General features: G+C 54.7%; 1 protein-coding gene across 1 annotated transcript; it reads left to right on the forward strand.

Moving 5' to 3' along the window:
• The first annotated feature begins 1,683 nt into the window (after positions 1-1,683).
• Positions 1,684-4,662, forward strand: LOC138935161 (uncharacterized). The gene is made up of 2 exons (XM_070299588.1): positions 1,684-3,268; positions 4,526-4,662. The coding sequence occupies exons 1-2, from the start codon at positions 1,684-1,686 to the stop codon at positions 4,660-4,662; spliced, it is 1,722 nt and encodes a 573-aa protein (XP_070155689.1).
• The last annotated feature ends 9,285 nt before the right edge of the window (positions 4,663-13,947 follow it).

A 13,947-nucleotide genomic window follows, 5' to 3' on the forward strand; every position in this document is an offset into this window, starting at 1 on the left:
ATTGCGAAGCGTTCGATACTAACAATAAAAAATTCCGATAATTTATGTTTTCCCCGGGCTCTTGTTGTAGCGAAAATTTATTGCGAACGCGGTAATTTACGTACGGGAGAATTACATGAAAAATGGAATGCTGTAAGATGCACGCAATCCCCTCTTCAACGGGAACTCGCGTTACAATTAGCACGGGATGTCGGTGTTACGATTCCTGAAGAGGGCTGCGGAATTCGGGAAATCGAACGCTTCCAACGTTATTTCGCCGCTGACAATATCGCGATAGTTGTATATAATTTTAGTACTTTCGGTCTCGGAGAAAAACCTATGTACGACGGAACCGCAATACTCGCTTCTCTCGGACGGGAATCGTCGCACCGGTTAAATATAATGTATTACGAGAGCTCGCGACATTACAATCCTATTTTAAATTTAAAAGCAGCCGCTGGTTTTCGTAATTATTGTACGTCGTGTAATGTAAGTTTTCGGGACGAGATAGGTCATCGGTGCTTGAATAAATGTCCGCGCTGTTTCGCAGAGTCGGCATGCGTCGATTCCGTTGCGCCTGTGAAATGCGATTCATGTAATCGAACATTTTACGGTGCAAAATGTTTCGATCGTCATCGTAGTAAAAAATCGTATAACGGTAGAACGCTCGCGAGTGTTTGTAATGTCGTGAGATTTTGCAATGAATGCGGATGCGCGGTTAAATCGAATGCGAAACACGAATGCGGCATTTCTTACTGCAGGCTATGTCGGTCGCCGCAATCTCGAAATCATTTATGTCATATGCAACCTCTTCGCAAAGCAGTTAGTTCCTCTACCGAACCGTCCTCGTCAACGGCGATGACTACGTTGATATCGGATACGCGAGGAACAACAAAGAGTAAAGAAGCTGCTGGCGAAGAGGTAAACGAGAGCAAAAAGAACCTCGTGGCATTTATATTTTATGATTTCGAAACACGGCAAGACGAGACGCTCGAAGGTACGATGAACGTGAAAAAACATGTACCTACCCTCTGCGTAGCGCAACAGATTTGCGAAGCATGTGCGCAAGAAAACGACATGTCCGTGCGATGCCGATGGTGCGGGATACGCGAATTCATATTCAGACATGATCCAGTGAAACAATTTGTCGAATTCGCAACGCGAAGGACGAAACGTTTTAACCAGATCAAATGCATAGCACATAATGCGAAAGCGTTCGACGCGCAGTTTATTCTTCAATACATCGTAGAAAATCGGAATTATTTAGAGCCGAAAATAATTTTGAGCGGTACAAAAATTGTAATGTTATCAGCAGGAAATACAATATTCATCGACAGTGCTAATTATATGCCAATGCGATTATCTGAATTACCGAAAGCTTTTGGCCTAGGGGACTCTATGGATAAAGGCACTTTTCCGCATTTATTTAACACTGTCGAAAATCAAACGTATGTCGGACCGTTACCAGACGCGAAATATTATTCTCCTGAAAACATGAAGACTTCGGAACGCGAACGCTTTCTCGCATGGCATACGGACATGACGCGAAAAAACACCGTATTCGACTTTCAACAATAAATTGTTCGCTATTGTCGTACCGATGTAGACATTCTTCGACGCGCGTGTATACCATTCAGAAAAATTTTTATAAACCGCGGCAACGTATGTCCGTTCGAGGAATGCACCACTATCGCCTCGACGTGTATGACCGTTTTCCGTAAAAACTTTTTGCGCGAAAAGGAAATAGGCATTATTCCTTCCGGTGGTTATAGAAAAGCGAGCAATTATTCGCGTAAAGCTCTACAATGGCTGGTATGGTTGGAGCGCGAAATTGGTCATCCTATAAAACATGCGGGGCGTGCGCGTGAATATCGTACGGCTGATGGTACGCTCGTCGACGGATATAATGAAACGACCGCTGTTGAGACGACACAGCGTCATATTTTACAATTTCACGGATGCTTTTGGCACGGGTGTCCGACTTGCTTTCCTTCGAATCGCGATAGAGCGATTTCTTCGACTTCGGATCATGGTGATACGATTGCTTCGCGATACGAGCAAACTCTCGCGATCTCGTGGCGCCTTCGACAACGGGGATATATAGTGACGGAAAAATGGGAGTGCGTTTTTGATCGGGATATGCTCGAGAATCGCGAAATGCGAGAATATCTCGAAAACCATCCGTTGGTGGAAACATCACCGCTCGACCCTCGCGATGCGTTTTTCGGCGGCCGTACGGGAAATATCGTGACTCGATACGAAGTTACGGGTGCAGAGAAAATACATTACGTAGACGTATGCTCTTTATACCCGTATGTATTGAAGACAGGCGCTTTCCCGATCGGACATCCAGATATTTATGTTGGCAAAGAATGCGCCTCTTTAATCGGAATAGCTCCAAATTATAATTTTGATTCGCTCGAAGGTCTTATACGCTGTACTGTGCTTCCACCACGCAACCTCTTTCATCCTGTACTCCCGTATCGCGTACGCGGAAAATTACTTTTCGCCTTATGTCGTAGTTGTTGCGAAACATTTGCGCAGACATCTTGCACGCACGACAACATTAATGAGCGGGAATTCGAGGGTACGTGGGTGTTGTGCAAATTACGAAAGGTAGTCGAAAAGGGTTATCTCGTGACGGCAGTAAGCGAGATTTGGCAATATAAAGTTAGTCAATTCGATCGCGCATCTCGTCAAGGCGGTTTGTTCGCCGAATATATAAACTCATTCTTACAATTAAAACAAGAAGCAAGCGGATGGCCGGGGGAATGCGGAGACGACGATGACGCTAAAGAACGGTATCTACGGGAGTACGAAAAAACCGAAGGTATTGTTCTCGATAAGTGTAACGTCGCGCTGAACCCTGGTTTACGTTCAGTTGCAAAACTCTGTTTAAATTCATTTTGGGGAAAATTCGGCCAGCGGGCCAATTTGCCGAATACTGAGGTTGTGAGAACACTGCATCGTTTTCTGACGTTACTGACGAGTAGCGAGCATGAGATAACCGATATATTACCCGTGAACGACGATGTAATATATGTTTCGTGGCGATTGCGACAAGAGGCCGTCACGCCCTCACCTATAACTAATGTTGCGATAGCGGCATATACGACGGCTCAAGCGCGCTTAAAATTATATGAATATTTAGAACGTTTAGATCGACGTGTGTTATATTATGAAACTGATTCGTGTATATACGTAAGCACAGGTAAACCGAATGAGTATGAACCGCATACGGGGAATTTTCTAGGTGACATGACGGACGAGCTCGAAAGCTACGGTCGTGGTAGTTATATCGAGGCGTTCGTGTCCGGTGGCCCAAAATTTTATGCCTATGTTGTTCGTATGCCGGATGGGCGTACGCGTGAATGCTGTAAAGTAAAGGGCATAACTCTAAACTATGAAAACTCTTGGTTGGTTAATTTTAACAGCATTAAGAATTTATTGTTAAATAAAGAGAGAGCACAGGAAAATGAAAAGAACGGAGAAGAATTGCCGAAAACTTCGATAAATCTATGCTTTAGAGCAATTCGTCGTACCGCGTTTTACGAGATCGTAACACGGGACGAAACTAAAGTATGCGAGCCCGTATTAAACGTAGATTTATCGATAGTCGAAATTCGCTACCGTATGGTTATGTATCCGAACAATGATTTTTCTATTTTTTCTCGACACTCTCTCTTTTATTGCTATATTGCGTAACATACTTTTGTGTACTTTTCGCAGCGGTGAAAATAATCTTTTTGTAAATAAATATTAAATTATATGTAAATTTTTCAATGTGTAACGATACCGTTACCAGCCTCGCGGGCCGACCAGCCGCCCGCAATTTTGAGGCTCGGCGCCTATGGCGTCCCTAAACTTCCACACCCGTGTCGCGGCCCCACCGTGGGGCCGCCCCACCACGCGCTCCCACCACGCGCCGACTCGCGTGAGTGGGAGGCCGACCGCCGGTATATAAGGCGCTCCGGCAAACGTAGCGTTACCAGTTCCCGATCCCGAGTCCTACCTCGTACAACTCCAGATCCGAAACCTCTACCGCGTTACACCAGGCTACGGGCTACCCGTAGTTACGCCGGGCTACCCGGTTGCTGGGACGGCGCACCCTAATACCTAGCGTTACACCAGGTCACGGGCTACCCGTGGTTATGCCGGGCTTCCCGGTTGCTGGGACGGCGCATCCTACCCCGCGTTAAACCAGGTCACGGGCTACCCGTGGTTATGCCGGGCTTCCCGGTTGCTGGGACGGCGCACCCTACCCCGCGTTAAACCAGGTCACGGGCTACCCGTGGTTATGCCGGGCGTCCCGGTTGCTGGGACGGCGCACCCTACTAGTAGATAAGTTCGCACCGCGTTATACCGTAAGACCGTTTGCATATATACCGTGACCCGTTTGTATCGTAAGACCGCTTTGGTCTCCGCGTTCTGGTAGCTTCCCGCATCGCTTTGTAAATACACCGCGACCTGTTCGTATTATAAGACCGCATTGTACATACTGCGACTTTTAACTAGAGAATAAAATAGACTTTAGAATTCCCGCCAGTGTCGCGCAGTTTCTATCTTCACCCCCGGCCCTCAAACTACTACGGGAGCTTCAGTCCTTTTAAGGATAGAACACCGAGAACGCCGACGCCCCGTCCTTTTAAGGATAAGGCAGTCAGGCAGTTGGAATTACATTGAGGGCCCCGCGACGCCCCGTAGTGTTTAAGATCTGTACTGTCCCAATAATAATAATCGTAGGTTAATTGCATGCAAATCCCGCGACTGCGGAACACGGCCGTTTGAGCCACGCTCGCTGCCCGGGCTCCACGCGCACAACTGTATACCCGCACCGTTCCCGCATGTTGCTTCGCGCTTAGCTTTAAGTATTAAATATCGTTTGTAATCACCGCATGAATAAACGGATTCGTTTAAACCGATTACCCGAAGGTAAAGTAAGTTGGAGTTTCCCCCTTCTCCCGAATCCTGGCACCGGCGAGCCTTGATCCGCGGCGTACGGGAAAGGTGAACCGTTACATGGCGCCCGAACAGGGACCTGACTAGCCTAGTGGAGACTCCAGCTCGCTCAGCCTACCTAGATGCCCGCGTGGGTTAACACGTTAAAGAAAGACGAAGTAATTAAGTTACTGGCCTCGCACGGCCTCGAAACCGTAGGCACCCTTGACGAGCTCCGCCGACAGCTCCGTCGTTTTGTCACCGATAACCCGACCCTTTGCGCGCCCCGCCCCACGACCCCCGAAGACGCAAAGATGCCACTGACCAACGAAGGCACGACCGCCGGCACGACCGGAGCAACCGCCATCGATCCGGCTAAGTCCATGAATCAAATCCGGAAGTGGGGGTGCCACTTCGACGGGAAGGACCCCTTGGCGTTTCTGGAACGCGTCGACGAGCTGAAACTAGGATACGGCTACGACGACGAGCAGTTGCTCTTGGGGCTACCCGAACTTCTTCGCGGCGAACCACTGATGTGGTACCGCAATTGCCGCAATAGCTGGACCCTGTGGGCAGAGTTTTGTCGGGATTTCCGCGCCCAGTACCTGCCCAGCGAGTACTCCTATCAACTAAAGAGTACGATCCAAGGGCGGAAGCAGCAACCACGGGAAGCGTTCCAACAATTCGCTACAGAACTGATGACCCTCATGAGGCGCGCAGGCGGCTATACGCCCCGAGACCAGCTTGAACAACTCTACGCGAATATGCGACCGGAATATCGCCTGTACATTCGAAGAGGCGAGATTACCAATACCAGTGCGCTCAGCGCGCGAGTCACCGATATCGAGGTGATCGAGAGCCTGCGCCGGCAGGAAGAGCGTAAGGCTCCCGGACCAACGGTAGCAGCCGCCGCTTACAGCCGAGATGACTGCTGCTGGAGGTGCAAGCAGCGAGGGCACACTCGGCAGGACTGCCGCCGGCCGCCGAGAAAGTTTTGCTCCCGGTGCGGGAAAGACGGGGTTTTGACTCGAGATTGTCACCCCTCGGCGGGAAACGGACCGCGGGCCGGAACTGTCGCGGCCAGTACCCAGCCCGAATCCGAGTAGAATTTACTTCAAGACCGCACATACAAGTCCGTGTCGTCCGCCGAACAATACGGGCCCTGCTCGATTCCGGCTCGGAGGTTTCGTTTGTCAGCACCGAAACCGTCGACCGCCTAAAGATCCGCACACGTCGTCTCGACACCGTGGCTAAACACGTTAACTTAGCAGATGGGACGCGGATCCCCATCACCAGAGTTCTCACACTCCCCATCACCGTCCAGGGGGAGACTGTCCGGCACCAGTTCTCCGTTCTGCCGAACCTAAGTAGCCCCATGCTAATAGGCATAGACTTATGGGCTAAGCTGCGGATCACGCTGCCACCGCCGCCACCGCCGATAGAACCGACTGGCCACCCGACCACCCTGGGAGTCGTAACCGTCGGCAGCACCGCTGGGAGATCCGAGGAGACCGAACGCCTGGAGAGATTTCTAGCGACCGAACTACCGAAGTTTGAGAAGGTTCGAGGGCCAACCGATCGGGTACAACACCACATCCGATTAAAGCCCGAACCCGCCATCAAACAGCGGTATCGCCCACGTAATCCGGCGATGCAGGCCATTATTGACCAAGAGGTACAAACGATGGAGAAGGAGGGAATCATCGAGCCCTCAACTAGCGCCTGGAGCTCTCCAATCGTCCTGGTCAGGAAGAAGGAAGGGGCCTACCGATTTTGCGTCGACTATCGGAAACTAAACGCAGCATCCGAAAAAGACGCCTATCCGCTGCCGCACATCACGGCCACGCTAGATAAGTTACGGGGAGCGAAATACCTATCCACGCTCGACCTGAAAAGCGGATACTGGCAGGTGCCTCTCACACCGCAAAGTCGGCCGGCAACCGCATTTACCGTGCCCGGCCGCGGCCTGATGCAGTTCAGGGTGATGCCCTTTGGCCTACACTCGGCACCCGCGACCTTCCAGAGATTGCTCGACTCGATACTCGGCCCGGAACTCGAACCGCACGTCCTGGTATACCTCGACGATATTATCATCGCTAGCCGTACGTTCGAGGACCACCTACGGCACCTATCCGAGGTCTTCCGCCGCTTACGCCAGGCACGGCTCCGCCTCAATCCGGACAAGTGCCACTTCTGCCGAACGAGCCTCCGTTACCTCGGGCACGTTATCGACCGACGGGGTATCCGAACCGACCCCGAGAAAGTAAGCGCCGTGGCAAATTGGCCAGCACCAACCACCGTAAGAAAGGTACGCCAGTTTCTGGGAGTGGCCTCGTGGTACAGGCGCTTCATCGCCGACTTTTCGACCCTCGCCGCGCCTCTAACCCGGTTGACGCAGAAGAAAGTAAAGTGGACGTGGACGGACCACGAGGAAGCCGCATTTCGAGGGTTGAAGAAAGCCCTGACCACCGCCCCGGTCCTGGCCTGCCCAGACTTCACGAGGCCATTCGTCCTCCAAACCGACGCCAGCGCAAACGGTCTGGGAGCCGTCTTGACCCAGCACCTGGACGAGGGAGAGCGAGTCATCGCCTACGCCAGCCGAACCCTCAACGCCGCGGAGCGTAATTACAGCGCCACCGAGTTGGAGTGTCTGGCAGTCGTTTGGGGCATCCGGCGGATGCGCGAGTACCTAGAAGGGTACCGCTTTACGGTCTTGACCGACCACCAGGCCCTCCGCTGGCTTCAGCGGATCGAAGAACCTACGGGCCGTCTGGGGCGATGGATATTCGAACTCCAACAACATGACTTCGATATTCAATACCGCCGAGGGGCTCTTAACCGAGTGGCCGATGCCCTGTCTCGGACACCTGAGGCCAGCGCCGTTACACAACAACCGACGTGCCGCTGGTACCGCCGCATGCTCGCCGACGTGAAGGCAAGGCCGGCCGACCTGCCTGACTACGACATCCGGAACGGCCGACTCTACCGGCACATCTTGCATGACCTGGACTTTGGGGAAACACCAACCGAAGACCAGTGGAAGCAGTGCGTCCCCGCCGAGCAGCGTCAATCCGTGCTCGGCCGGCTGCACGACGATCCGGCAGCCGGGCACCTGGGCGTCGCGAAAACCATCGCTCGCGTCGCGCCGTTGTACTACTGGCCCGGCATGTTCAGGGACATTACCCGTTACGTCCGGAAATGCCCGACGTGCATGGCACACAAAGCATCGCAGCAGCGACCAGCCGGGACTCTACGCGCAACCGCCTGCACCAACCCCTGGCAGCAAGCCGCTGTCGATCTGGTCGGGCCACTACCCAGGTCCACGAAGGGGCACACCTGGTTGCTAACGATCCAGGACCGTTTCAGCAAGTGGATTGAGATGGTTCCCTTGCGCCGAGCGACCGCCGAAAACCTAGCTCGCGCCGTGACCCACCATTTAATTTATCGACACGGATGTCCGGCAACACTCATTTCCGATAACGGAACCCAGTTCACGTCCCAGCGGTTCAAAACCCTACTCGCCGCCTTCGGGATTGCGCACCGAAAGTCGCCAGTATACGCGCCCCAGTGCAACCCGGTGGAACGCGCAAACCGCACGGCCAAAACTATGATCGCCCAGTACGTAGGGAAGCGGCATAAAACCTGGGACGAGCAGATCGCCGCGTTACAATTCGCGATAAATACCGCGAGACACGAGGCTACCGGATATACGCCGGCGTATATTCTGCACGGCCGTGAACTGGCACGACCCCACCCGGAGGACCGGAGACCGCCGGCCCCCGCTCCGAGCCCGGACCTACATCACAAAAGACTCGAGGAGGCCTTCGAGGTGGTCCGGATCCACCTGGCTCGAGCGTTCCAACGACAGGAACGCCATTACAATCTGCGGCGGCGAGACTGGCGTCCGCAGATAGGCGAGCAGGTATGGAAGAGAGATCGACCCCTCTCCAATAAGAGCGGCGCGTTCAACGCCAAGCTGGCGCCCAGATACATCGGGCCCCTGGAAGTCCGAAAGGTCGTATCACCGGTCGTGGTGGACCTCCGCGACGCCCGAGGAAAGTGGCACCGGCACGTCCATGTGCAAGACTTGAAGCCAGCCCCGGACACCGACGACGACAACCAGGAACTAGAGGACTAAACCCCGACAACCGGCGCCCCGAAGGAAGAGGACCAGCCACCAGAGAATTCCGCCAGCGCCCCAAAAGCCCTCCCATATACGCCCTTCCACTGCATCGACTGGGGGCCAAACCGAGTCACCCCTCGCCCGCCGAGGAATTCCGCCAGATGTGGGTGGCCTACCCGCCATCTGGCCCGACCCCGGGTCAGCCGTGCCCAAAGCGACCGTCCGCCCGCCGTACTCCTCCGTACGGTACCCATGCCCCAACGGTTTCTTGTTGAGTCGACGACTCATCCGGAGTCAACGCCCCCCCAAAATCCTGAGCAGCCAGAAGACCACCGGGACAACAGAGCTGCCACGAAGACCACACAATGTCCAACACAATGTCCAACACCACCCCCACCGGCGGTTGGCTCATCCGGTTCGACCGTTACGGTCGACCCCGGATGAGCCGCCGCTTGCACTAAAGGGGGGGGGTGGTGTAACGATACCGTTACCAGCCTCGCGGGCCGACCAGCCGCCCGCAATTTTGAGGCTCGGCGCCTATGGCGTCCCTAAACTTCCACACCCGTGTCGCGGCCCCACCGTGGGGCCGCCCCACCACGCGCTCCCACCACGCGCCGACTCGCGTGAGTGGGAGGCCGACCGCCGGTATATAAGGCGCTCCGGCAAACGTAGCGTTACCAGTTCCCGATCCCGAGTCCTACCTCGTACAACTCCAGATCCGAAACCTCTACCGCGTTACACCAGGCTACGGGCTACCCGTAGTTACGCCGGGCTACCCGGTTGCTGGGACGGCGCACCCTAATACCTAGCGTTACACCAGGTCACGGGCTACCCGTGGTTATGCCGGGCTTCCCGGTTGCTGGGACGGCGCATCCTACCCCGCGTTAAACCAGGTCACGGGCTACCCGTGGTTATGCCGGGCTTCCCGGTTGCTGGGACGGCGCACCCTACCCCGCGTTAAACCAGGTCACGGGCTACCCGTGGTTATGCCGGGCGTCCCGGTTGCTGGGACGGCGCACCCTACTAGTAGATAAGTTCGCACCGCGTTATACCGTAAGACCGTTTGCATATATACCGTGACCCGTTTGTATCGTAAGACCGCTTTGGTCTCCGCGTTCTGGTAGCTTCCCGCATCGCTTTGTAAATACACCGCGACCTGTTCGTATTATAAGACCGCATTGTACATACTGCGACTTTTAACTAGAGAATAAAATAGACTTTAGAATTCCCGCCAGTGTCGCGCAGTTTCTATCTTCACCCCCGGCCCTCAAACTACTACGGGAGCTTCAGTCCTTTTAAGGATAGAACACCGAGAACGCCGACGCCCCGTCCTTTTAAGGATAAGGCAGTCAGGCAGTTGGAATTACATTGAGGGCCCCGCGACGCCCCGTAGTGTTTAAGATCTGTACTGTCCCAATAATAATAATCGTAGGTTAATTGCATGCAAATCCCGCGACTGCGGAACACGGCCGTTTGAGCCACGCTCGCTGCCCGGGCTCCACGCGCACAACTGTATACCCGCACCGTTCCCGCATGTTGCTTCGCGCTTAGCTTTAAGTATTAAATATCGTTTGTAATCACCGCATGAATAAACGGATTCGTTTAAACCGATTACCCGAAGGTAAAGTAAGTTGGAGTTTCCCCCTTCTCCCGAATCCTGGCACCGGCGAGCCTTGATCCGCGGCGTACGGGAAAGGTGAACCGTTACAAATGTACAATGTTTCCGCATAATATAAATATAATGATGTTTTTTATTTTAAAGCAACCAGGTGAAAAATATTTTTCTTCCCTTCCTTTCTTCCCGACGGCTCAGTGACGTCATAGACTCTGCCCTAAGTCTCAGCGTCAAACAGCCTCAGGTACCCGTATATATTCCAAGACCCTTTCTAACGTCTCCAGCGATGTTGTTACCGTATGTCTATCTGCGCAGCGGGGCGCACCCCCCTCGGACAATCGTACCCGTACATGCACGCACGTGTTCGTTACCACGTCATAGCATCTAGTTTATTCTAGCGGTACCTTATCCAACTTTCTCTTTTCAACAGGAAGGGTGGAAGTGGGTGGGCGACATATAGCGTACATCTTCCCTGGTTTTCCTCTAAGGGGGGCGATAGGACGATGTTGTATACCGCACGATATCTTTCGGTTTTCCGTAAGTTGAGGGGAGGCTGGATGCCTTATGTCTAGACGCATCTCCAGTCTCGACAGTCGCCATTTTGTCGGTTGTTGTCACGTCTGCTTTCCGGCAGACATCTTGCCCGCTTTCTCCCTCGCACTATTTTTTGGCTCGTTTTTCCAACCCACTTTTTTTTTTAAATCGACGGAACCGCCGGAACCTATCGGAGGACTGGGCACTATGGGGAGAACCAATCGGACCGCCAGGACCCCTATCTTAGCGCTGGACTACTCTCCATAAATACTACGTTTAACTTCTATTCTAATAAGTTTTCAGCTAGCTTAGCATACTAGGACCCTGTTTGGAGAGGCGAAGGACCCAGGTTCGAGCCCGAGCATGTTCGCGCGACCGAAAAAAAAAATAAAAAAATAAAAAAATAAAGAACTACTCTCCATAAATACTACGTTTAACTTCTATTCTAATAAGTTTTCAGCTAGCTTAGCATACTAGGACCCTGTTTGGAGAGGCGAAGGACCCAGGTTCGAGCCCGAGCATGTTCGCGCGACCGAAAAAAAAAATAAAAAAATAAAAAAATAAAGAACTACTCTCCATAAATACTACGTTTAACTTCTATTCTAATAAGTTTTCGGATAGCTCAGCATACTAGGACCCTGTTTGGAGAGGTGGAGGACCCACCCCTCCGATGGTGCACCACCTTGCCGTGGTGGAGGGGCTCCCCTTCCGGTCTTGGAAGGGGTCTAAGAGTGCACCACACATCTCGATCGTCGCGAGAATGTGTTTTATTTTTATTTATTTTGTATGTATGTGTTGTAGAATGGATTGGGGTATCGGGGGGTTATTGGGGGGTTTATGGGGTTTTTATGGGGGGCTGTGTGGGATTGTGGGGGGTGTATGGGTTATGGGTGTGGGACGTATGTTTGTGTGGGAAGGGGTGATCGAGAGAGGTGGTGAGGTAGGTAACCTCTGGAAAAAATCCCGGGCAGGCCGAGCTCGTCAGGCGTGGTGAAGCCAATCGGCCTAGGTGAAGGAAAACACCGAAATCAAACCATCTTTTTTGATACGAAAATGAGTAGTACAAATAAAGATTTAACGTTTACTGCTGCAGTGGGCTTCGGATCCCACAGCAGCCGGCGGGGGGGGATACAGTCCCGGTTCCCCCCTCGTCGTTATCCAACGACGGGCCACCAGGGGTGTTGCCGACGAGCACCCCTGGCGAGCGGACTATCGCCGATGATAGAGAGATGAGGGTGGTCGTGCGGAGGATCGACTGCCCGGGCCCGGCTTCATCAAAGTCGGGGACCCGGTCGCGCTCGGTCACGTCTGCGAGGGCGCACCCGTATAGTCGGGACGAGGCGAGTCGGGGCCAGAGCCTCACCCGCCAAGATGGCGGGAAGGTGGAAGGTGCGTCGCGGGGGGGCAGCAATCGCTCCACCCCCGTCTCCTCCTCCAGGACCTCGCTGGCCAGCGAGGGTACGGAGGACCACGCGTCTCCCGAAGAGGACGCAATGGAGGTGGACGACCTCCCAAAGAAGAGGGGACGCGGGAGACCGCCCACCACGGGCGAGTTCGTAGGCCTCCGCGAGAAACGCGAGGAGGAGGCCGCCCGCAAGCAGGAGGAGAGGGAGCGTAGGGCCCAGAAAGCCCTATCGGAGGATGCTCCCCTCCCTCCGCCAAATAGGGGCCTTCGGGCCTATGAGGCCGAATGCGCCGAAGAGGTTTGGAAGGCCCCGACCCCGGATATCGCGGCGCGGAGTATGGAGCAGGCGGCGGCCATAGACCGTATCGCCGTCTGCTCCGGAAATCTGCAGGGCTCTCTCCAGAAGAGGCTCAGGGAGGCCGCGGCCCTTGTCAGGGTAACGGCCAGCACCCTGGCGGAGAGAGCCCAACAGAACGAGGCGAAAGGGGAGTTAGCGGCCCTCCGCAGGGACATAAAGTCCCTCGGAGACCGCAATGCGGATCTCCAACGGGAGATCCGCGAGCTAAAGGAGGAGCTCGACGCGACTCGTCGCGCGAAGCCCCCCTCCCGGCTAGAACTTCCCGGTTCGCCCGGGCGGTCACCCCGCAAAAGGCGGGGGGTTCCCCGGGTGAAGTTGGTGGAGGAGCTGGACGTTCCAATTAGACTGGAACGTCCAGCCGCGGGAAGGGGACAGAGGTCCCCATCGTCGGGGAGGGTTATGGGACGGGGGTCCCCAACGTCTTCGGGGGGGGGGGGGGTAAGGGACTTAAGTCCCCAACGTCCTCGGGGGGGGAGGTATGGGACGTATGCCCCCAATGTTTTCGTAGGGGGTCCAGGGACCTATGTCCCCAACGTTGGCGGGTGGCCGGGGTAATGCGGCGATGAGGCCCCCTTTGAGGGGTACCTCTGCGCCGCTCTCCGAGAGCTACCCGCCGGGAGTGGTCGGCGAGGGCGAGCGAGCTTGGTATCGGTGGTACACCGATCAGATCGCCGCCCTTGTCGACCTGCGGGCGGCAATAGGCCGGGGTGGGCCCCATGGACCTACCGCAACAGCCGGCCGCCCGCCTGGAGGGTCTTCCCACCTCTCCCCCCTACCGGCGCTGTAGCACCGGGTCGGGGGGGGGGGGGAAGAGGAGGAGGAAGAAAAAAGGGCGTAGCACGGGGGGGGAAGGGGGCTCTAAGCCCCCCCTCACCCGCCCACTGCCCCGCCGGCAAGAGCGGGAGGACGGGGGGGATGCCTCCCCCCGGCGACTCCCGGACGTCAAGGCCCATGCAGGAGGTCCATCCTCCCCCCCACACGTACCCGGCCAGGGC

This window comes from Polyergus mexicanus, unplaced genomic scaffold (assembly GCF_030449975.1).
Source record: "Polyergus mexicanus isolate NDT 795.1 unplaced genomic scaffold, iyPolMexi1.0 SCAF_7, whole genome shotgun sequence".
Taxonomy (NCBI): Eukaryota; Metazoa; Arthropoda; class Insecta; order Hymenoptera; family Formicidae; genus Polyergus; species Polyergus mexicanus.

Bases quoted from the DNA above. Each gene is read 5' to 3' on its own strand.
- LOC138935161 (XM_070299588.1), top strand. From the start codon at position 1,684: ATGACCGTTTTCCGTAAAAACTTTTTGCGCGAAAAGGAAATAGGCATT. The intron at 3,269-4,525 runs GTAGTTATATCG...AATTCCCGCCAG, and splicing joins GCTCGAAAGCTACGGTCGTG to TGTCGCGCAGTTTCTATCTT.